This window comes from Bos indicus x Bos taurus, chromosome 6, assembly GCF_003369695.1.
Source record: "Bos indicus x Bos taurus breed Angus x Brahman F1 hybrid chromosome 6, Bos_hybrid_MaternalHap_v2.0, whole genome shotgun sequence".
Taxonomy (NCBI): domain Eukaryota; kingdom Metazoa; phylum Chordata; class Mammalia; order Artiodactyla; family Bovidae; genus Bos; species Bos indicus x Bos taurus.
In genome coordinates this window covers 68,055,958-68,081,233 of record NC_040081.1, presented here as the reverse complement: position 1 = coordinate 68,081,233, position 25,276 = coordinate 68,055,958, and the positions used below count along the sequence as shown (strand labels likewise).

At 42.3% G+C, this 25,276-nt stretch overlaps 1 protein-coding gene across 2 annotated transcripts in view; it reads right to left on the bottom strand.

Annotated features, from left to right (window-relative positions):
- Positions 1-25,276, bottom strand: part of SPATA18 (spermatogenesis associated 18) — a 45,906-nt gene that overhangs the window by 10,527 nt on the left and 10,103 nt on the right. The window contains exons 2-9 of one of the 2 annotated variants that reach the window (XM_027544490.1): positions 17,238-17,343; positions 16,990-17,105; positions 14,156-14,262; positions 10,509-10,604; positions 8,103-8,348; positions 6,164-6,482; positions 3,540-3,698; positions 1,398-1,573 (exon numbers count right to left, since the gene is read on the bottom strand). In XM_027544490.1, the coding sequence (XP_027400291.1) occupies positions 1,398-1,573; positions 3,540-3,698; positions 6,164-6,482; positions 8,103-8,348; positions 10,509-10,604; positions 14,156-14,262; positions 16,990-17,105; positions 17,238-17,343 (1,325 nt within the window). The remainder of the gene's footprint in view (positions 1-1,397; positions 1,574-3,539; positions 3,699-6,163; positions 6,483-8,102; positions 8,349-10,508; positions 10,605-14,155; positions 14,263-16,989; positions 17,106-17,237; positions 17,344-25,276) is intronic. The other variant, XM_027544491.1, reaches the window with a different exon arrangement.

Genomic DNA, 25,276 nt, shown 5'->3' with positions numbered 1-25,276 from the left:
TATTAGGAACTCCAGTCTGAGCTCACAGCCATCCAGGAGGACAGGCCACAGTGCCCCAAGAGACAGCATGTTACAGCAGGTATGTAGACTAAAATGGGTGAATACTTCTCAGTAGTTAGGCAGAAGATCTGAATGGACATTTTTCCGAAGAAGATATACAGATGGCCAACAGATACATGGAAAGATGTTCAACATCATTAATCACAGAGAAATCAAAATCACAATGAGCTATCACCTCACACCTGTTAGAAGAGTTGTTATCAAAAAGATAAGAAGTGCTGGCAAGGATGTGGAGAAAAGGGAACCCTTGTGCCCTATTGATGGGAATGTAAATTGGTATAGCCATTATGAAAAACTGTATGGAGGTTTCTCAAAAAACTAAAAACAGAATTACCATATGATCCAGGAATTCCACTTCTAGATATTTATCCAAAGAAAACTAAACTCTAACTTGAAAAGATACATGCATCCCCATGTTCACTGCAGCATTATTTACAATAGCCAAGATGGACACTTAACTGTTCATTGATGGATTAATGGTTAAAGAAGTTGTAGTATATATACAATGGTATACTATTTAGCTATAAAAAAGAAAACGAAATCTTGCCAATTGAGACAACATGGATGAACCCAAAAGGCATTATGAAATAAGTCAGACAGAGAAAGACAAATATCATACAATCTTACTTATACGTGGAATCTAAAACAAACAAAACCAAGCTCACAGATACAAAGAACAGATTAGTGGTTGTCAGAGGTGCGGGGTGTGCGAAATGGGTTAGAGAGGTCAAAAGGTACAAACTTTCAGTTACAAAATAAGTCATGCAGATGTATAACTGTTAACAATATAGTTAATCATACTGTACTGCAAATTTGAAAGTTGCTTAGAGAATAGATCTTACAAGTTCTCATTGCAAGAAACAAATTTTTGTAACTATGTATGGTGACAGATGTTAAGTAGACTTTTCACGGTAATCATTTCACAATATATACAAATATAGAATCGTGTTGTAGAAGTGAAACTAATATAACACTAAATGTCAATTATACCTCTATAAAAAATTTTAGACAATAAAAAGTAATGCATATTTGTATTTACATAGCACTTTTCTTTTAAAGTGTTCCAGAGTCCAGGTGCTCCTTAGTTCTCCCCAAAACCAATATACTCAATGGAAATCATAAGGTCTCCTCTGAATCACATTTGGCCGAGAAGGAAAATGACCCCAGGAGAGGGCCCCACTCTGTAGTGCAGAGAAGTATATGGCAGGGCTTGGAAATCAGGTAATATCTGTTGACTTCCCCACCCAGAGTTCTTTTCCCTGAATTGTTCCCAGGAAATAAAGACAATATCATTTATTTATAAAGAATCCCTTAGCTTCTGCTTCTATGTCTCTTACTTGCAATCATTAAAAATTTCTCCATCAGCCCCAAATGCAATATCCAGGGGTGGTTCTAAAGTCTGCATTGCAAAGGCAATGCAACATATCTCCTGGATGAAGTTACTGAGGAGGCAAAAGTCAACTTCAGGAGGGAATGAAATCTTGGGATTGACATTCATGGCTCGGATCACATCCTGAAAAACAAAAAGATGGCATCATCTTGTTACGAACCTGTGAAAGATACACTGACAATCCCTAAGGTTGTTATGACTGATGGGACGTGGGAAAAGGGCACATGAGTGAAAATAAGCTAAACTAGAAAAGGAGTGTATGTGCTGAAAGGAGGAAGACTCCTTAACAAAGAGGAGGAGAGATGACAGAGGACAAATGGCATACTAAAGGCCAAGAAAGTCTTCCCAGAAAACTAAAGTAAAAACTCTTAATAGCTTTTATTTATTATTTCCTACTATTTTTCTATTCTGGGCAAGTTATACAACTACCAGCACAAAACTCTGCCTTGTTCATAATCTGTAATAATACCAATTATAATCGTTCAGCCTCAGTCACTCAGTCGTGTCTGACTCTTTGAGACCCATGGACTGTAGCCTGCCATGGGATTTTCAAGCCAAGAGTACTGGAGTAGGTTCCCATTTCCTCCTCCAGGAGAACTTCCTGACCCAGGGATAAAACCCACAACTCCTGCATTGGCAGGCAGAGTCTGCCGCTGAGCCACCTGGGAAGCCCAACAATTATAATCTTGCTCTTACCGAGAGTTTTTTTTTTTTGCTAAGAAAATTACTTGCTTCCTTTCATTTAATCCTCTCACAAACTCTGTGGGCTCATGACCATTTTGCTCCCACTTAAGGATTAGAAAATCTAAGTACAGAAAAGTAAACGAGCAAGGTCACACAGCTAGTAAGTGTCTGCGCAGAGCCAGGATGCAAATCCATAGCTATCTTTCCCAAAATCATTGCTCTTAAGCACTACGATATTCTGTCTTCCAACCTTAAGGGCCTGTCTGAAGAATAGAACTACAAAGCTCAAAATAGTTTCCCCATAAAATGTCTAAGGAAGAAAACAGCCAATAATGACTGGTTCTATAAAGCACATTGGATGCTGCTCATTCCTGCTCTTTCATTATGTAGAAGTGAGAGAGTCAATCCCTAGGCAGGTTGATAAGAAGTCTGGGGCTCCCGAGGAGGGAACAAAGGGTCTGAGGCTCTCAAGGAGGAGAAAAGGACAAACATTTTTTTCTACATTGCTTTGTCTTAGTCAATATAACAATGTATCTTACTCAAGGATATGTTTCTCCTTAACAAGAACCCGCTGACTAATCTTGTTACCTTAAAACCTGTATACTGTGGGAGTGGGTCTAGTTCAATTCATTTCAGTTCAGTCGCTCAGTCGTGTCCGACTCCTGGCAACCCCATCGACTGCAGCACGCCAGGCTTCCCTGTCCATCAACAACTCCAGGAGCTTACTCAAACTCATGTCCATTGAGCCAGTGATGCCATCCAACCATCTCATCCTCTGTCATCCCCTTCTCCTCCTGCCCTCCATCTTTCCCAGCATCAGGGTCTTTTCAAATGGGTCAGTTTTTCTCATCAAGTGGCCAAAGTATTGGAGTTTCAGCTTCAGAATTAGTCCTTCCAATGAATATTCAGGACTGATTTTCTTTACGATGGACTGGTTGGATCTCTTTGCAGTCCAAGGGACTCTCAAGAGTCTTCTCCAACACCACAGTTCAAAAGCGTCAATTCTTCAGCACTCAGTTTTCTTTATAGTCCAACTCTCACATCCATACATGACAATTGGAAAACCCAATTTAAGATGTATGTTGTGGGAGTGGGTCTGATAAAAGTATATAAGGCCTCGCTAAGACTAGTGAGGAGGGCACTCTCCATCCCCCTTCTGACGTCTATGTCAGAAGCTTTCTCTGTCCATTTTCATACTTTAATAAAACTCTGCTACATCAAAGTTCTTGAGTGATCAAGCCTGCTCCCTGGTCCCAAAGTTAAATCTTCTTCAGAGATCACAAATCCGACATCGTTCACCATAAACTATCAGAAGTGATAGTAAGCACTGGATGGACTTCTGAGTTATTAGTATTCAATGCAGCAGCTGTGGCAAACCAGTCCCAATAAAAGACCCAACACTTACATTAACACTGCTTTGGGAATCATATAGATCAAGATGACAGATGATATAATCCGAGACAGCATCCTCAAAGTCATTTGACCCCGCACAAGATGGCGTCAGTGATTTCCTCACACGGATCTTGAAGTGTCTGAACGCCATTTTGGCCACATGGAATGCCTCCTGCACATAAAATACAGCCCGTGTATTTGGTGGGAGGAGGGAGTAAAGAGGTCCAAAGGAACAAAGAAAGAATACCAAAAAAATTCAGCATCATATTGGACTTCTGAAAACTAAACCCTGCAGTCAAAACTATTTTTAATCTGGGGGAAAATACACAACTAAATTTTGGAAAGTGCATAAATACATTTCTATCCATCATCTATTAGATTATCTATATTCACTAATTTTGAGACCATTGACCATTGTTCTGATAACCCTGATTTCAAGAAGCAGGACAATGCAGGCATTCAAGGAAATAAAATCACCTGTGGTTACATAAATACTTGAAGTATGCCAGTTGATGCTTTGTCCCCACAGCATGATCGTATTACTAGTCAAGAAATAAGAGAAAGTGATCAATCTAGTGGTCATGTCATACAAAGATACATATTGAGCATCTGGCATGTTTCCTGGCAGATATTGATTCAAAACATATTTATTTAATATCTGTTATGTAGCAGGCATAGGAAAACCTCAATTATGCATGAAAGATATGGCCTCTACAATTACAGAACTTTTAACAAATCAGTATGTGATTTTTAACTATATAACCCAGGGCTTGGCAAACTTTTTTCTGTAAGAAGCCAAATGGTAAGCATTTTAGGCTTTGTGGGTCCAAATGCTTTTGTCACTATTTTTTTTTTTAAACAGTCCTTTAAAATGTAAGAGTATCCTTGTATAATAGCTCCTGGGTGGTATTTCTCTTAGAATTACAGGCCAGAACCAGATACGGCCCAGGGGTCATAGTTTGCTGACTCCTAATATATAATAAACATAGGATAAAATTCAAAAGATTCTGATAATTCTTCTCTTACATCAATATTTTGTTTTGTTTTGTAATATTTAATTGTCGGGAGCTGCATTAGGCATTACTGACAAAATGGAGGCATGGCCCTAGACCCCCTCTTCATTCCACAGGCACAGACCCGGGATGAAGGAGTTAGGCCTTGTAATTCTGACTTGTCTTTTCCTCTCCTCGGCTGAGTTGACTGAAAAGGAATATTAAGGTGCTTATTGTTCTTGAGAGGAGCATGAGAAGGCACAAAGCTTTCTGCAGCTGTGCTCAGAAAATAATTCATAAAGTTAATCATTGACATTTGTTCAAAGACTTTTACAAAAGAGGGTTCCAGGATGAGCACGTAGGCTGTAGCTTGAGGCCATGGGAGGGATTGCTATCTGAAGCCTATTTGTGAGGAAAATGTTTATGGCAAAGGAGTTTACTGAATTTAGGGCTTAGAAATAATTAAAACAGTTAGAAGTTAAAGATTTAAGGAATGTTGTAAAGTTAGCATATTTTACTATAGTTTATAGAAGTTAGGAATTTTTAGAAACACTATAGCTAGAAGCCTTTCTAAGAGATAGTGAGCTCAAGGATGTTAGGGGCAAACAGGATTTAGGAAGATAAGTAGTAAACTGAGGAATGTAGCATGAGTTACAATGTAATCACAAGTTAACTATAGGACACATTAGAGGAGGCAGATAATAGATGATAAGGCTGATTCCGAGGGAATCACTGAAGCAGGAACTCTGTTTGAAGAGCAACAATAATTTATGGAGATAATAAATCTGGAAGAGGGGGAACTGAAAATGTCAAACCTCTGGCCTAATGTTTTTGTAAAAGTATAAAAGAGAATCTTAAACTTGAAATAAACAGGCAGTCCAGAAGAAAACTGAGAGGCTGCCTCATCGCCAACACCGTTCATCTCTTCAGGTTGACTCCCTGGCTGCTGGAGCTGGACTCCAGCATTTAATTGTTCTCATAACAGGCTCTTAGTATCTCAATATGGTACCCATAGAACTGAAGATTATATATAAGCACTCCTTAATTTTCCATATTCAAATAGCTGTTATATTAGCAATTTCAGTAACTGCTCTTCATTAAATAAAAGAATTAACATATTCAGAGCCTTTTGATTTATCTAAGAATGGAAGATAACCAATCAAATGTTTGTTCTTGATTAGCTGCTAAGTTGTGTCCAACTCTTTTGCAACCCCATGGGCTGTAGCCCTCCAGATTCCTCTGTCCATGGGATTTCCCAGGCAAGAATATTGGAGTGGGTTGCCATTTCCTTCTCCAGGGGATCCTCCCCTACCCAGAGATCAAACCTCCATTGGCAGATGGGCTCTTTACCACTGAACCACCAGGTAAGCCCATAAGAAAAGGTTACTTAGTGTGAAAAATAATTCATTGCAAATATTTGTAATAAGTGGATGGAAGGAAAGTAAGAAGGAAGGAGAGAAAAAGAAAAAACAGAAGAAGAGAGCAAAGAGGAAAGAAGGGAGGGAAGAAACGGAAGCCCACCCTCCTTCGGTGATCTCAGGCTCTACGAGTCTTCTTGAGTGTCCTGTTGAGGTTATCCAGGTTTTCCCGCCCGCTTTGCCCAGGAACCACGGAAGCGCAGCGACCTATCGCGAGGCTCACTTACCACAGTCGCGATGTAGATGATCCGCTGCACCGTCTCGGCTTTGTCGATGCAGCGCCGCAGCAGGCACTGTGCATCCAGGCGGCCCTGGGAATAGGCATCGCTGAACCGGGACAGCAGGGCGGCTTTGCGCGCCACGCTGGACAGTTTGGCGCGATTCGGGGACGGGGTCCTGGCCTTGGCAGAGGAGGGGCTGGTGGATCTGCTTCGGCTGTGACTGTGGCTGCGGCTGTGGCTGCGGCTGTGGCTCCGGCTGTGGCTGCGGCTGTGGCTGTGGCTGCGGCTGCAAGGAGCAGGACTAGGAGACCTGCTCCTGGCGGACCTGTTGGTGAGCAGGAATCAGGCAAGGAAGTGCTCCGATTCCCTCCTCCCTTCTGTTCCTACACTCCAGCTGCTTCTCTCCCCATAAACCAGAAGCCACCGGAGGCAGAGGCAAGGAGAGCAGCTCCCGGTGAGAGGCACTGTGTCTCCTCAAAGGAAAAACAGTACTCTATATTTGCCTGATGCATTAGAATTTATAACTCACTTTCACTCACTCAGCACATCAGTTTACCCTTCAAACAGCCAGGTAAGGTCACCATTGATTGCTGGTCATTTTACAGATGAGGAGGTTGAGGCTCATAAACGCTAGGAGGGCTGCCCTAGAGTAACATAGCTAGCAAGAGCCAGAGTTAAAGAAGTCAGATTTCGCACCCTGACCTTGGGCGACTGACACATCACTGAGCTTTCTGGTATAAAATGAGATAAACAGATTGAACAATGAGAAAGAAAATGTGTTTTCCTTCTATAACAATGAAACCATTTGCAGTCATGTCTCCTCTCCAGATCCTCCATTTTCACCTACATAATTTGTGCCCTATTTTAGGATGGTGGTGGGGGTTGGAAGAATATGGGGAGGTACTTGGGGAATCGAAAAGCATTGTGTCAGTGAAAGGTATTATATATTGCTATCAAGTACATAATAAATGATCAGACTAGCTAGTCCTAAGGGAAAGTTTTGTGGAAGGAACTATGGGGCAAAAGGTGGGGCAAAAGGTAGTGCAAAGCAGCCTCTCTGAAGGTGGAAGGTGGAGGTGGGGGGGGGGGGCTTCATTTATAGTGTTTGCCAATTTCCACAGTGCAACACTCTCACCGTAGGCAATTTCAAACTATTCATGTGATGTCACTGAACCTGGAGTTAAGTAAAAATGCACAGAATCGGTCCCCAGGAGCTAGTACCAGCTGGCACCTGCACCACACTGATGGAGCGATTCCCCAAAATGAAAGATTAAGGTGACATTTAAGGAAATGGAGAGCTGGGGTAGGCGTGGCTTTGATGTTAGCCTGAATCTGGGCACACTGTGGGGCTGGCCGGGAAGAGGGAAGTGTTAAAGAGCACAAGAAAAGGCAGAGAAACATACTTAACACTGAATGACCTTTCTTAACATATTGTCCATCAGTAGAGGCAATTTCACATTCCCTTACCTACCCACCACACCTGACAAAGTGAGATGTAAAAAGGAAATGCCTGGCAGTAAAGTGATGGTGGGTTATCTCTGGAGAGAGGACTCCTAGGACTCAGAGAACAGGATCCTCCTATCATGAACAGTGTTTCAACACAGCCATCAAGTGTTTCAACAGGAATACTGCCTTTTGCATTATAGGCACTCAAATCTGGTTTCAAGCCACAAACTTTCCTTTGCACATCTCAGTTCCATTCCATAAGCTTCGATGTCAGTCCAAAATTAATTAGTGCCCAAGTATTGTAAATCCAGGAGGTATTTTCTCTGGAAGGGAGCAGTTAGAGAAACCAGCCCTCTACAGTTCAAAATTTTCCATACTGTTGGGGTTTGGGTTCAGGATATCATTTTACTTTTGTTTTTTTCCTTTACTGAGCCAGGCTTTGATCACTAACTTGGCAAAAAGGGGCTTAAGTGAAAAGATCTGTGAAAGTTTGTCAGACCTTCCTTGGAGTACAGATTTTTCAGCAGACAGAACCGCTATCTCGTCCTTCAGTGTTCGGAGCTGTTTCTCATAATCGCACACAGCTTCTGCGTTCCGCTGGTTTGCGCTCCTCCTGTCCAGGTCAGAGACCCGCTGCTCTGAGCCCCGCAGCTCCACTCTCCTACGCTCGGAGCCCCGCTTCTCTGATCTCCTACGATCTGAGTTTCTGTGGCGAGATTCTTCCTGGGCTTGAAGAGATTTAAGCCTAAACAGAAACAAAGGTTTGAAAGAAGAGAGAGGTAGAGATGGAGGAAAGGTGATAAACTGCAATTGGCGTACTTAATGAGGCTACTCTATTTAGTGTGCCGTTACTGCCTTGGAAAACTCATGGAAATAGGAACAAGAACAAATTAACAGAATTGCCAGGGTCAGGGAACCACACCGTGTCTGCAGCTTGCATGGGAAGGCTCCCGAAGAAAAGATAGATGTGCAAATCTTCTAGCCAAAGCTGTGGGCAGAGTCATGAAATCCTTGCAGAGGCAAAGCAGAGTCATCCTACTCTATATTGGATGGCTTCACTGCACTAAACTCTGGAAGCAAGTAACCTCCAAAACCTACTCCTGAAGCTGGTCAAGACATGATCTATTCTTACTAGTGCTTCAGAATGTGGGGGGCTAGGTGTGGGAGAAACTTCACTGGAAATTGAATAACATCCACAGCACTAAGCAGATGTGTGGACCTATAAAAATAATGTACTACAGAAAGGAGCAAAGCTTTAGAAATAAAATGGGCATCCTCATTACATACAAAGAGTGACCATCATACCCAGGGAGAAAAAGTCATAAGAAGAGAACATGGTGTGATGAAAATGACAATGGTGTTAAAAGAAAAGGGAAGGGGCAAGATTAAAGAGGATACAGAAGAATGAAAATGCAGTAGCAGAATTAAACGCTGCCCTAGAAACAGTGAAGAACAGAGTAGGTGCTATAGGAATTGCTGAGTAATAGGACATAAAGAATTTGAGAAGCTTTATCAGCTAGAAAAATAAGAGATTGAAACGATGATGAGAGGGGAGTTAGAAGTGGAAAACAAAGACGTGCTCCAAGCTAAAATTTATGGATGTTCCTTAAGAAATCAGAACAACTGGAACATGTATGAAGACAGTAGAAATGTGTATATATGTATTTTACTACAACTGCTCTTTTGGGGGAAAAAAATCAAAGTTAAGATTTTAAAAAGTATAACTTTAAAGGATCACTGTTTATTTTCCCCTTCTAGAAATTTATCTTTAGAGACTAACAATCTGAAATTTAAACTAAGATTTGCCACAAAAATTATTTCTAATGTTGAAAATTGGCATCAAAGTAAATATTTAATATTAGGGAAATAAATAAGGAAATATGATGGATCTATTTAAAACTAAGCTCTGCTTTATTTTTTCTTGGTAATAGAAAAAAATATTAAATGAAAAAATGGGTCCACAACTGTATACTTATATTTTGTTGTCTTTATTTTTAATGAACTAATTGGAAGAAATAGCCAATGGTGACAGTGAACTGGCTCTGGAATTATGAGAGGTTTTTGGTTCCTTTCTGCTATGCTTTGAAGATTTTCTATAGTAGATAGGCAAGTAGATGGGGAAACAATGGAAAACAGTGACAGATTTTATTTTCCTGGGCTCCAAAATCACTGCAGATGGTGACTGCAGCCATGAAATTAAAAGACACTTGCTCCTTGGAAGAAAAGCTATGACCAACCTAGACAGCATATTAAAAAGCAGAGACACTGCCAACAAAGGTCCATCTAGTCAAAGCTACGGTTTTTCCACTGGTCATGTATGGATGTGAGAGTTGGACTATAAAGAAAGCTGACCACCAAAGAACTGATGCTTCTGAACTGTGGTCTTGGAGAAAACTCTTGAGAGTCCCTTGGACTGCAAAGAGATCAAACCAGTCAATCCTAAAGGAAATCAGTCCTGAATAGTCATTGGAAGGACTGATGCTGAAGCTGAAGCTCCAATACTTTGGCCATGTGATGCAAAGAACTAACTCATTTGAAAAGACACTGATGCTGGGAAAGATTTAAGGCGGGAGGAAAAGGGGACAACAGAGGATGAGATAGTTGGATAGCATCACCGACTCAATGGACATGAGTTTGAGTAAGCTCCAGGAGTTGGTGATGGACAGAGAAGCCTGGCATGCTGCAGTCCATGAGGTCACAAAGAGTTGGACATGACTGAGAGACTGAACTGAACTGAACTGACTGCTTTTGTAATAAGAAAAGTATATAAAATATTAATAAAAATATTGCTGCCTCTCCTCTTTGTGGACAGATTCTTTTGTATTGTCATGGAGCACCAAAAAAGCTAAATTCAAAGATTAATTAGCAGCCTGCAATAATCCTGTCATTTTTTTTTTTTTCTTACTGCTTTTTTAGCTGATTTATTTCCTCCTCTGCAGCCAAAAGGGATATGGCAGATCTGTTCTTGGGTTCTTCAAGAGTCTTTTCAGTCTCAGCCATACTGTAAGAGAAATCAGTAACTAAAGACAGACTTTCCAAAACTGGCAGACTTTTTAAATCAAAGCATAGTTTCTCTTGGGAACTTTTGCCATATGCTATAAATTCAACATAAACAAGAACAAATTATAATACATCTGCATTCAATCAGATGATATTAAAAATAATATGTCACACTGGTATGCAAAAACGTGCTAGCATCTTTCCTCAATGTCAAACACAAAGAAATTTCAGTGCTACTACCCCTACAAGACTACATAATAATTACTGATATTAGAATATAAAGTTCAAAGAAACTTGTTCAATCTCTTCATCTCATCCTCCTAATTCATCTTCTCTAATTACAGTAAATCCCCAGGTTGCTTCTCTCTATAAAATCCCCATTTTTCTGTAATACATTAATACCTATTCTTATTATTTTGCACTGTAGCATTGTATTTGACTTAATTTTCCCAGAGTTACTAAATATAAAAATTTATTTGCCTACCTATAAAGAAAGTATTCTACAATTACACTCAACTACCAAGTATCTCATGTGTTCCTCCCTCCTGCCTCTGACTTCCACCACTAATCAAGGACAATTTTCCTGCAGAGGGAAGACTGGATGAGGGGAGCCTGGCATGAGATGAGGGTGGAGCGAGAGGTAGGGTCAGATCACACAGGGCTGGGAGAGCTCCAAGAAGGAATTTAGAATTTTTTTTCTAAGTACAAAAAGGGGTGGCTAAGAGGCTTTAAGCTGGATGTGGGGGAGTTACTTGCTATAATAAAAATATATTTCTATTTCCTGTGTGGAAAATGGATGGTAGTAGAGTAAGAACAGACCCAGGGGAGCCAGTTGGAAGGCAACTGAGGTGAGAGCTTACAGAGGTTTGACTGAGAGCAGCAGTAGTAATATAGAAAGGACCATGTGCAGGACATGTTTAGGAGGTAGATTCCACTGGATCCTCCAACAGATTGGACACAGGAAATGAGAACAGGTGAGGTTTCTAACCAGAGTCCCAGCATAAAATATAGTGGTCTTCTCTTGTCTGCTGCTGCTGCTGCTAAGTTGCTTCAGTTGTGTCCGACTCTGTGCGACCCCATAGACAGCAGCCCACCAGGCTCCCTTGTCCCTGGGATTCTCAAGGCAAGAACACTGGAGTGGATTGCCATTTCCTTCCCTTGTCTACGGCTCATCAAACCTGGACAGACCTGTCCCCATTCTATTGGAATTGGCTCCTTTGGAACTGAGTCACACACAAACTGGACTCTGCAAGGTTAGACCTGGGAACCTCCTTAGATGCGCCCTTCATTCCACAGTAGATAGCATCCTGGATTTAGAGACAATGAAACAGAGTAGTGGAGGAGAGAGCTGGCTACCATTAAACCTGGGTGAACAGCCTCCATCATTTCTGATGCCTTAAGAAATAGAATATGAACCACAAACGGGTTAAACCAAAACAAAAGTAGGAAATTTAGGGGAAAAAACAAGCACTTTACTGTGTGCAACTTTCAAATGGGGGAGGGGAGTGTACACACAGGTAGAGTATAAGTACAAATGATAAAGTAAACAGGGCAAAGGGCCTATGAAAGGGTACATAGGTGTTTTTACTACTATTCTTGTAAATTTTCTGTATTTGACATTATTTCCAGATAAACGCTTTAAAAAAAAAATCCAAGCAGTCATAGCTTTTGGTCCATAATACCTCTTATGGGTAACTACACAGCTATGGTGACAAGAGAAGGAGGTAGGAATTCCTGGTTCCTATGGGTGCTGCCTGAAGTCAAGAACCAGAAAGGTCACAAAGATTTGCCTCATAACCAGAGGCAGCAGCAGAAGCCATCGAATGCCCCAGGAAACCTAACAACAGCATCCATCAGCACAAGACTCTAGCACCCAGGCAGAACCAAGGCAGCAAGAAGCCAGAGGGAAGTACAATACCCAAAGCCCCTCTCCTCCAGCACCAGGAGAATGCAAAAGCATCCCTCCACCCCTAGACAGCCATCTAAGGAAGGAGGAGGACAGTGAGACCCCTTGAAAGGGCAAACACAGCCCCTAACAGAAGTCCGAACTTGGAATTAACTGAAGATTTACACAAAAAGAACTATGATAAACCAGAAAAGAAGTGGCAGGGTTAAGGCTCCTCTTTGCTGCTGCTACTGCTGCTAAGTCGCTTCAGTTGTGTCTGACTCTGTGTGACCCCATAGACGGCAGCCCACCAGGCTCCCCCGTCCCTGGGATTCTCCAGACAAGAACACTGGAGTGGGTTGCCATTTCCTTCTCCGGTGCATGAAAGTGAAAAGTGAAAGTGAAGTCGCTCAGTCGTACCTGACTCTTAGCAACCCCATGAAATGCAGTCTACCAGGCTCCTCCATCCATGGGACTTTCCAGGCAAGAGTACTGGAGTGGGGCCATTTCCTTCTCGGAAAAATGTTAATAGGCATAAACTAATAGGTGATTTTCACCTTTGTACTTTTATTATATGCATCTTGAGAAGGAAATGTGTATAACTTTTATAATTGGGCAAAACTAAATCAATCGATCAATAGAGATGTTTTCTTAGAAGGAAATCTCAGCAGAGAACAAGGCAGAATACCATATGGTATTCACTGTAAGCACCCTGTAGTATGGTAGTCGCTCAGTCGGTCAGACTCTTTGCAACCCCATGAACTGTAGCCCGCCCACTCCTCTGTCCATGGGATTCTCCAGGCAAGAATACTGGAGTGGGTTGCCATTTCCTTCTCCAATGCATTAAAGTGAAACGTGAAAGTGAAGTCGCTTAGTCGTGTCCAACTCTTAGCGACCCCACGGACTGCACTCTACCAGGCTCCTGCGTCCAGCCCTAACTAGTGACAAAAGAATCCTTTGCTGCCCTCTGCTGGTCAGCCATGGAGCAATGCTGCCGTGGGAGAAACACCTTATGATGGATTTTTGTTAGACAAGTTGAAGCAGTTGCATCACATTTGTCTGTCTCCCTCAAGTACAAACCCAAAGTCTGCAATTTTCATTGCAGTGATTACTTGAGCTTGCTGCCCTGGCTTTGCACATAGCATACATCTGAGGTCCATTATTGCCTGACAGTACTTAACTTTTTCAAATTACACTTTTGTATCTCAAAAGTATTCCAAAATTTTGAATGCTTCTTAGTCAGGAATACATAGACCTTAAATGACAGACAGATGCAGACTGCTTCATTTTACTTTTTCTCTCTTTCTCTTATTTTTTCTCTTTACCTGATCTTTCACTCTTTTCCTATCTGCATCTTTTCTTATTTTCCTTCCCAAAGGTAGAATTGCATGTTACAATCTTTCTTTTTTATAAATATGGACTGATAGTGGGCCTATGAAGAAGGAGGAACCTCAGGAATGGAGCCAAGGGAACCAGAGTCTTAGGGATCATAACATAGAAATCCCATCCCCAAATTCAAAGACACTGACTCCCAACTCATACACACACACATCATGTTACGTATTTGCAAATATCTACATTTTACATGAGCCAATATTTTCCTTTTAAACTTAAATATTAAGAATAAGCAATTCTTTTTGAAAGAAGATAACTTGCATTCCTCTTACTCGTCTTGAACCTGGTTGAGTTGATTACGAGTTGCACTCAAATCAGCATCTAATTGTTGTATGTCTCGAGTACCAGACTCCTTATGTCTGTCCTTATCGAATGTGTCCTGGAATGATAAAAAAATAAAAAATAAAAACAGAGTCTGAAAACATGAAGCCACATGGACAGCAAAAACATTACGCTGGACAAAAGAAGTCAAGCCAAAAGGGCATGTAATGTATTGTTTCATTTTTGTGAATTTTCCGTGCAGGCATAATGAACCTAGAGTGATAAAAATCCAAAGGGTGATTGCCCTAAGGGCGGAGGGAGGGAACTGGGAAGTGGCACAAGGGAATGAGCTGAAGGAATGGAAATGTTTTGTATCTCAATAGGGATGTGAGTTACAAGGATATATCCATTTGTCAAAATTCATCAACCTATGGTTTTCACTGCAGGTAAGTGATACCTCAGATTTTTTAAAAAGACATCAAAATATCATTCTACATCTTTATGTAGAATAACATCTACAGGGGGTAAAAATCTAAGAGACTTTTTTTTTCCCATATAAAAACTTTCTTTAATGAAAACTGACATCTACAGAGCACTTCCTACATGGAGGTTTTTTCCCATGCTTATCACGTTTAACTAACAATGACCCTATTAGGTAAGCAAAAGCATTGTTCCCATTTAGCAACTGAGGAAACTGAGACCTAATAGGCTGGACAATCTACCTAGGACCTAAGAAGGTGGACAAGGATTCTGTCAAGTGATCTCTAAGCAGGAATCCTTCACCCACTACCTCATAAGGCCCTCTTGCTTAGAACACAGCTATGGTGGTCTTAGAACGCAGCCTGGTCTTAGAACAGGTCATAGAACACAGCTATGGTCTTAGAACACAGCCTGATCTAAGTTGTTCATCTTTTGAAAGAAATTTATACGAATCCAAAAAACATTGAAAATCAAGGTTACCAATGTTTTGCTTATCCAGACATAGTGATACCCGTGCCTTACCAGTGGTCCCCAACCTTTTTGGCTCCAGTGACCAGTTTCATGGAAGACAATTTTCCCACGGACCCTGGGGTGGGGGATGGTTTCAGGATGATTCAAGTGCATTACATTTATCGTGCACTTTATTTCTATTATTATTACATCAATTCCACCTCAGATCATCAGGCATTAGATCCTGGAGGTTGGGGGCCTCTGCTTTGAGCAAAGTATGTGTTCTCTTTTCAGTCTGGTCCTCAACTATTAAAACACTACCACTGCTGCGTGGAAACCACCAATATATCAACCACAATGATGACACTCTCTTGATCAGTCTACCAGGATTGAGTTTTCTTATCTGGGAAGTTTCCAATTAGGTAATTCATTTAATTTTACTTTTTCAGAATACTGAGCTGCCCCCCCTTTTAATGATCCCTTTCTCTTATGACTCCCCTCCCCTCCCCCATGATACCCTGTCAGGGTGACTAACTTGTCTTTTTTTTTTTTTTTAATTTATTTATTTTAATTGGAGGCTACTTACTTTACAATATTGTAGTGGTTTTGCCATACATTGACATGAATCAGCCATGGGTGTACATGTGTTCCTCATCCCTCCCCATCCCATCCCTCTGGGTTGTCCCATGCACCAGCCCTGAGCACCCTGTCTCATGCAACGAACCTGGACTGGCGGTCTGTTTCACATATGATAATATCCATGTTTCAATGCTATTCTCTCAAATCATCCCACTCTCGCCTTCTCCCACAGAGTCCAAAGGACTGTTCTATACATCTGTGTCTCTTTTGCTGTCTTGCATATAGGGTTATTGTTACCATCTTTCTAAATTCCATATATATGTTTTAGTATACCATATTGGTGTTTTTCTTTCTGGCTTACTTCACTCTGTATAATAGGCTCCAGTTTCATCCACCTCATTAGAACTGATTCAAATGTATTCTTTTTAATGGCTAAGTAATATTCCATTGTGTATATGTACCACAGCTTTCTTATCCATTCGTCTGCTGATGGACATCTAGGTTGCTTCCATGTCCTGGCTATTGTAAATAGTGCTGCAATAAACATTGGGGTACATGTGTCTCTTTCAATTCTGGTTTCCTCAGTGTGTATGCCCAGCAGTGGGATTGCTGGGTCGTATGGCAGTTCTATTTCCAGTTTTTTAAGGAACCTCCACACTGCTCTCCATAGTGGCTGTACTAGTTTGCATTCCCACCAACAGTGTAAGAGGGTTCCCTTTTCTCCACAACCTCTCCAGCATTTATTGCTTGTAGACTTTTGGATCACAGCCATTCTGATTGGCGTGAAATGGTACCTCATTGTGGTTTTGATTTGCATTTCTCTGATAATGAGGGATGTTGAGCATCTTTTCATGTGTTTGTTAGCCATCTGTATGTCTTCTTTGGAGAAATGTCTGTTTATTTCTTTGGCCCATTTTTTGATTGGGTCGTTTATTTTTCTGGAATTGAGCTGCAGGAGTTGTTTGTATATTTTTGAGATAACTTGTCATTTTAAAGTTACTATTTAATGCCTACAGTGGGTGCATCAATGTCCCAAATACAGACCATCACCAGACCCTTTTCATAGCTGAGGAAGCAGAGGCTCCTTGAGTTGACTGAAGCCATACCACCAGGAAGTAGGCAAGGCTGAGATTTTAATGCTGATCTGTCTTAAGAGAAAACTCAATCCATTATGCTACATACTACGATAATAGAAACTCACCTTTCCAACCCAGGTCTCAGTTCCCTAACTAGAACTGAGACCCTCACTAGGTAAAAAGCCTTATCTTATGTATGTTTGAGTTCCCAGAGCCTGATCAGGTGCTGAATACTGAGGATGATCCTTTAGTATCCCTACCTGTAAAGAAGGGACCTTGCTGTCCACAGGTTTTCCCAGGGAAGCAGCTGTAAAGGAGGCCTCCAGCCAAGGCAAAAGGCGTGATTTGATTGTTTCCACACCATCATAATGTCCTCCTGGAAGAATCCACAGACCAGGTGAGCGAGAGAAAGCCAACCACATCCACCCAGGCACAGAGCAAAGGGAAGGGAAAAGGAAAAGAAGGCAAAGAGGGGAGAACCAGAGGGAGACGCACGGGCTGTTCTCACCTTCTTGGGCTGCTATAGTGAGGATCCCAAAGAGTTGTCCCTGCACTTTGGCAACTTGTTCAATGAGTTCAAGGCAGTGATTTAGATTTTGATCACATGAGTTCGCCTGCAAAGCCAGAATGGCAGACATCAGTTCAATTTCATCCTTCTGGGACCCACTGCACGGTGGACATACGTGTCACTTTATGGACATATGTATCCCTTTACACAAGGGCCAGCTGACACTGGCATGCTCCCAGGGCAGAGACTGCTGTGTGCTCACAAAACACACTTGCACCCCACTCCAGTACTCTCGCCTGGAAAATCCCATGGATGGAGGAGCCTGGTAGGCTGCAGTCCATGGGGTCGCTAAGAGCCGGACACGACTGGGTGACTTCACTTTCACTTTTCACTTTCATGCATTGGAGAAGGAAATGGCAACCCGCTCCAGTGTTCTTGCCTGGAGAATCCCAGGGACGGTGGAGCCTGATGGGCTGCCGTCTATGGGGCCGCACAGAGTCGGACACGACTGAAGCCACTTAGCAGCAGCAGCAGCAGCTAAGTGCCAGGCACTGTCCATGCTTTATGTAGGTAAACTCAGAAAATCCACACCATAGGTACTGTAGAAGATTAGGAGGACTATTGTCATCATTGCCATTTTTAGATGAGAAAACTGAGACCCAGAGAGGTTAAGTAATATGCCCAGGGGTACTTAGCTAGTATGATGTCAGAACTGAGACCTGCTTCCAGAGTCCATGCTCTTGACTACTAAACTATACTGACATTTGGATCATGATTAGTGCCAGAAGAAGGAGGGGGAGGATTGGATTATGTGACAAAAAGTGAGTTAGGAGGGCAGTCAGGGAAGCCTCTCTGAGGAGGAGTCACTGGAGCTAAGTCTCAGATTCAGAGCACCAGAGAAAGAGCAGGCCAGGCTGTGGGAACACCAAGGCAGAGACCCAATGGCAGGAAGGAATCTGGCGACCTTGAACCAGAGGTAAGTGCGTGTGGCAGAGGATAGGTGGTCAGAGAGGTTGGCAGGACAGATTCTGCGGGCACCCTGCAGGCCGGGTAAGCAGTCGGGATGGAAGGGACTCGTAACTGAGAGGAAGATGCTGGTTAACTTTCCATGCCTGGTTAACGGTATCTGGGACTAGCTCTATTGTAACACTTATAAGAAGAAATGGACACAATCAAAATCTCTCATTCTTCTATCCCCTTCTCCTAAAAAGTCTATGAGCTGTTTTGGTTCGATTTTGACCATGAGTTTTCTTTTTTAAAGACTTTGTCTTTCTCATCAATCACTAGTATCCATGGCAAATCAAAGGCCCCAAAGATTTGATGAATGAGTGACTGAGTGACTATCATAATATGGGCATGATCAGGACATACGGGACCCACAGTCTGATCAGCTTTCTCCATTCCTTCCTTGTTGAACCAGCAACTCCTTGCCCTTGCTATTTCATTCCTGCACTTACCACAGTGAACTTCATTTCCCCAGTTACAGCCTTTTGCCCTCTGACTGGATCATGCCATGTGCTAAGTGGACAGAGAATAGGCTTGGGAGTCAAGCAGACCTGAGTATCTCAGCTCTGCTACCTGCCACTGTTCTGTGTAATTCTGCACAGGTTGCTTAGCCTCTATGAGCCCATATCCCAACCTGGAAAATGAAGATTATGGCTTGCAGAGTGTTAAGAGAATCAAATCAAAATAATGCACTTTCTGCACCTTCAAGATGTAGCCCCTGTAAGATGTAGCACCTGTAAGATGCTGCACAGAACTGAAGGGAGCAACGGACTGAGTAATAGGGCAGACCCTAGTTCAGATCCAGTTCTCCACTTATTAGCTTATTCCCTTAGAGAAGACATTTTTAAAATGCTCTTCCGTTCACTGGAATTTAGAAGGTGGATGATCTCACCAGCTAGCATAGGTGCAGAGTAGAGAAGGTATATAATAATTAGTATTATTATAGTATTATTACTATAGGTTTCTGTGCCTTGACCAGTGCCCGGCACACTGTAGGGGTCCAATGTTTATCGAATGAGTTTGCACACACCACTAACATAGAGAATATACCGTGTCAGACTGCTTCTGATCCCAAGACGTGTCACAACACGTTGCCCGTTTCTAACACAATGCATTGCACAAGACACTCAACCTGCCATTGTCACAGTACTCTACCAAACAGTTACTCCCCACAAGATAAACAGAGCAAAGATATGAACTAATTACGTGCTTGCGTGCGTGCTCAGTCACTTCAGTCGTGTTTGACTCTTTGCGACCCTATGGACTATAGCCCATCGGCTCCTCTGTCCATGAGATTCTTAAGGCAAGAACACTGGAGTGGGTTGCCAAGCCCTCCTCCAGGGGATCTTCCCAACCCAGGGATCAAACTCTAGTCTCTTTCATCTCCTGCATTAGTAGGTAGATTCTTTACTACTAGTGCCATCTGAGAAGTCCATGAACTAAATTGTACTGTCTCCTAATTCCAAATCTCATTCACTTATAAATCCTTGAATTCTTTTAATTCCTAAGCCTTGGGCTGGCAGCTCAGGGAACAAAACTACATTAAAAAATAAAAAGTTGCCTGCTGTCAATGAACTCAACAGCTGGGGAAGCAGGATAGAGAGTAGGAAACACACAGGGGATAAATAATTCCCTTAGAGTTTACTAAGTGCTCTAAGAAGATAGTGAGGTGTAAAAGAAGTAAAATATACTCTGGTACCGGGTGATGGGTGGGAGGTTAAGACACTTTGAGCAGAGGAAGAGCAAATATTATTATCAAGGCAAGAAGCCACAAGGCATATTGTATGGGAGAGGAGAATACAAGGTCCAGAGACTAAGTAAAACAGGACTTTGTCACATGAAGAGCTCTGGGCTCTATCCAATCACTGAAAAGTTTAATGAGGCAAGTGGAGGGTTCACTTTGATTTCACAAAAATGACTGGCAGAAGCAGACCAGATAATTGGATTAGAGAGTGCATCTGGGAAGGAAGTAGGCAGTTGTAAGCATCTAGCTGAGAGATTCTGAGAGCTGTGGAGGTGACAATACTCCTTCCCAGCTCTGGAATCACATCTGTGTTGGCCACGGTCCCACTGATCCTAGCATTACCTGAGGAGGAAGTCAGGTGGTTTGGGAAGAGGTAAGAGGTATGTGAGGGAGAATGCTCTTTCCAGACGGTTTAAGGAGTCTGGGCTTTCCTGGTGGCTCAGATGGTCAAGAAACTGCCTGCAATGCAAGAGACCCGGGTTCAATCCCTGGATCAGGAAGATCTACTGGGGAACGGAATGGCTACCCACTCCAGTATTCTTGCCTGGAGAATTCTATGGACAGAGGAGTCTGGCGTGCTGCAGTCCATGCAAAGAGTTGGACATGACTTAGTGACTGAACAACAACAATAGCTCCTTCTAAAAAAATTTAATGAAAGAGAAAACAGTTACATCACAATTATTAATAAGAATTATTTATGAAAACTTTACTTCATTTATATAAAGTATAAGGGGGTATATGGTGTTGAGGGTATGGTGTTGGAGAAGACTTGAGAGTCCGCGGACTACAAGGAGATCAAACCAGTCCATCCTAAAGGAAATCAACCCTGAATATTCATTGGAAGGACTGATGCTGAAGCTGAAGCTCCAATACTTTCGCCACCTGACTCAAAGAGCCAACTCATTGGAAAAGATCCTGATGCTGGGGAAGATTGAAGGCAGGAGGAGAAGAGGATGACAGAGAATGAGATGGCTGGGTGGCATCACTGACTCAATGGACAAGAGTTAAGCAAGTTCAGGAGATGGTGAAGGACAGGGAAGCCCAGCATGCTGCAGTCTATGGGGATGCAAAGAGTCAGACACAAATGAGTGACTGAACAACAACAAAGGGGGTACGTGTGCTATGTTGTAAAGTAAAATGCATTAACTTTGTGCGTAAGTTTTAACAATACTATCCCAGGGAATAGGGTTTTGGCTGTGTTGAAAATTACTGATTTGGGCAATGAGGAGCCCCAAAACAATCCCATGAAGAGTTGTATAAAAATTGGATTGGAGGGAGGCATGGAGAAAGGTAGGAAATCAATAAGAATATGCCATGCTGCTGGTGTGGAACTTTGCTGGGGGCCAGCGTGAGGCACTCCACCCATGGCAAAGGTCATGAGGAAGGAGGCTCAACATACGCAAAGGCGGGATTGAGCCTCAGGAGTCCCCCTGGAAATCCTCGAGCATCTACCCCCATAACCAAAGTCTGCCTACTTTACTACTTTGTGCTCTCACCTACACCTCTGACTTTACGGGGGGCTGTCCCCCACCACCTCTTTCGGAGAAGGAGCTAACTTAGAGCTCCAGTTAATAATAATTCCTGGGCATGACAAGAGTGTTTTAACCTACAAACTCCTCTGAAGGTTCTCTAGCCTGCCTGACAGGCTTGTCCAGCCACATGTGATTGCTCACAGCCTCCCAACTGTGAGAGGCACAAGATGCTTTAAACCTTCTAAAAACAGGTTCCTTAGAAAAATTAGAAAACCATTAGTATAAATATAATGGGCTGATTAGAAATTGTATTGGTGAAGGGTTTTTCATTTGTTGAGCCAATGTTTGTTGCTAAGTCTCCACATCTCCTGCCCTTACACACATTAATGAATATATAGAAGAAATAAGTATTAACCTTTGATATAAATCACGTTAGACCTTAGGCTAAGTAAATTCTTTCCTTAATTAAAACCCACTACACCCTCACCCTATAGGAATGTAACTTTATCTGGTACCTTCGGAAGGTGGAGTCTTTTTTAAGAATAATCACCCCTGGAGAAATAAGTGTCCTGGTTGACTGACCGCTGTCACAAGGAGAGGGTCATAAATTGTCAGCAGGCCCCCTGGCCAGAAGATGATGTAACACCCCTAAGACCTCTGTATACATTTGTATGAAGCACCTGACTTTGATAAAAGTCAGGACTGCTGAACCCACGTGACTTTTGCATAACATCTCAGTGTATAAAAGTAGACCATGGAAAATAAAGAATTGGGATCAGTTCCTCGAAAGACTGGTCTTCCCATGTCTCTCTCTCTCTCAAACTCTGGCTGAGTCTCCATCTGGAGCGCGGAACCCGCCATGCTTACTAATTATGCCTGGGCTTCTAAGATCCGACCGGGGAGGCCTCAGTGTCTCCTCTCCTTCGGGAGAACGGAAGGACGCCTGCGGCCTACATAAGTGGTGCAAGCTTCTTGTCTTGAAGTTTTATTGGTTTCTCGCGTAAACCAAGCTACTCAGCCTCTTTTCTCCACTGAATTTTCCTGCTGAGCTATCCTCATTCTATTACTCTTTATATCTCTAATTAATATCTAATTGAAGCTATTGTATCCTGATCCTTGCCGATGCTGTCCCCGCTTCGAACTCCCTGGATCAGCCGGGGCTGGGCCCCAGCAGAACTTACACAAGGAAACTTCAGATTTATTCTAGTGGCTTTGTGAAGATAGGAAAGCTAGAAGTAACAGAAAGGAGTGTCATATTCCAGAATATAACCACCAGCATTACTAACATTTTTTTTTAAATGTTCTTTTGAAGGGAAAAAAAACCCTGTGTATTGGAGATAGGCTACTAGCCTCCTTTTGTAAGCATGATGGCTGCAAAAATACTGTGAGTTGTGAGGGAAAGAATTCTCTGCACAGCAAGCAGCTGCTTTGTCAGTATGTCTCCTCCCTTACTCTCCTGCAGCTGTAGGCATTATTGCTACAAAGCTCATGTGAGATCTGCCTTAACCATAGGCCAGAAGTTAGTTTCCCCACATATGTAAGATATGATTGGAGTTTGAATAAGAGCAACTGCAGCTAAAGGGGAAAGGTGGGAGATATTTGAGACTTTTAAAAGGTGAACTCCTCAGGGCTTGATGAACCCATTTACAAGGTGTGATGGAGACAGAGGAGATCGGGTTTCTGACTTGGGCCACAGGGGAGATTGTGATGCTGTTGCCTAATCAGAGGCCACAAGTAGAGAAGCAACAAGACCGGAGGGAGGGAAACTCATCCTGTTTGCTTCATGTTGACTCAGAGGATCTGGCCATCCACATGGAGCTGTCTGGAAGGCAGGTGGCCAGCCATTCAGGTCGGGAGCTCTGGAGAAAGGTCAAGGCTGGAGATAAATCTTGGAGTCATCAACATCTGGGAAGTAGCTAAAGCCATAAAATTGGATGAAAGTGTCAGTATGTTTGACTCTTTGCGACCCCATGTACTATAACCCACCAGGCTCCTCGTCCATGAAATTCTCCAGGCAAGAATACTGCTGGAGTGGGTTGCCTTTCCCTTCTCCAGGGAATCTTCCTGACCCAGGGGTCAAATCCAGGTCTCCTGCATTGCAGGCAGATTCTTTACTATCTGAGCTACAGGAGAAGTCCAATAAAAGTGGATAAGATGTGTCAACTGCTGCAGAGAAATCAAGGAGATAAGGACTATGGAAAAAAAAAAGAGAGAGAGATTAGACTTGACCTGACCATTAGGTGGAGCAGTTACAGCAGAATGTTTTGGGGAAAGGATACTTGATGTTGTTCCAGATCATTCCAGGTTGAGGAACAAATGGGAGTTAAAGAAGCAAAGACAGTGAAGACAGATTAGTCTTTCAAGAAGTTTTGCAGTGTGGGGAAGGAGAGATACAGAACAGAGGCTTTGTTCCCACCCCTTTAGTGTTATCACTCTCTAGCCCAGACCAAACCTTCTGACCAACTGAGCTTAAATGTTGCCTTATTTCCAAGGTTCTTCATAAGGTGCCTCTGCATGACTTCTGCTGCCTCACTTCCTCCAGCAGCTCTCTCCACTCCCACACAAACCTATTTCGCTAGTGTACGTGTGCCGTGGGCACAAGATCAACAATCCTTTGATCCCTTTCAATTCCTATACTTCTGAACAGCCTTGACCTTATTAACATTTCTCACGAGACCCCAGTCATCGCAGCCTGTGTTGAAATGGCTCTCTCATCATACTATTCTATTCTTAACTTGAATCACCTACACAATATTGGAAAGAGAGAAAATTTTCACCCCAGTTCAGTTCAGTTCACTCGCTCAGTCGTGTCCGACTCTTTTCGACCCCATGAACCACAGCACGCCAGGCCTCCCTGTCCATCACCAACTCCTGGAGTCTACCCAAACCCATGTCCATTGAATCGGTGATGCCATCCAACCATCTCATTCTCCACAAATATTAATAATAAAACATACCATTAAATATTTTTAATCAACTTGCAAATTTCAATTTGAAAAGCTATTCAAATCTATCAATTTTAGTACAAAATATAGTTATTTCCACTTAGAGAAACTTTACATTCATATACACAAAATATGCTTCATCTGTATTAGATAAGAAACTGTGCAAAAGGATTTATCATAGTATCCTTTAAAATATGAAAGTTACAATCATTTAATAATGATCTGCCTGATATTTTTGGAGAAGGCGATGGCACCCCACTCCAGTACTCTCGCCTGGAAAATCCCATGGACGGAGGACCTTGGTAGCCTGCAGTCCATGGGGTCGCAAAGAGTCGGACACGACTGAGTGACTTCACTTTCACTTTTCACTTTCATGCACTGGAGAAGGAAATTGCAACTCACTCCAGTGTTCTTGCAGCCTGATATTTTTATTTTTTAATACTCTTCTTTTTTTTTAATTTTATTTTATTTTTAAACTTTACATAATTGTATTAGTTTCGCCAAATATCAAAATGAATCCGCCACAGGTATACATGTGTTCCCCATCCTGAACCCTCCTCCCTCCTCCCTCCCCATACCATCCCTCTGGGTTGTCCCAATGCACTAGCCCCAAGCATCCAGTATCGTGCATCGAACCTGGACTGGCATCTCGTTTCATACATGATATTTTACATGTTTCAATGCCATTCTCCCAAATCTTCCCACCCTCTCCCTCTCCCACAGAGTCCATAAGACTGTTCTATACATCAGTGTCTCTTTTGCTGTCTCGTACACAGGGTTATTGTTACCATCTTTCTAAATTCCATATATATGCATTATAGAAAAAGAATGCCATTTCCAAACACGCCAATTAGCGAATATGTACAGGAGCAA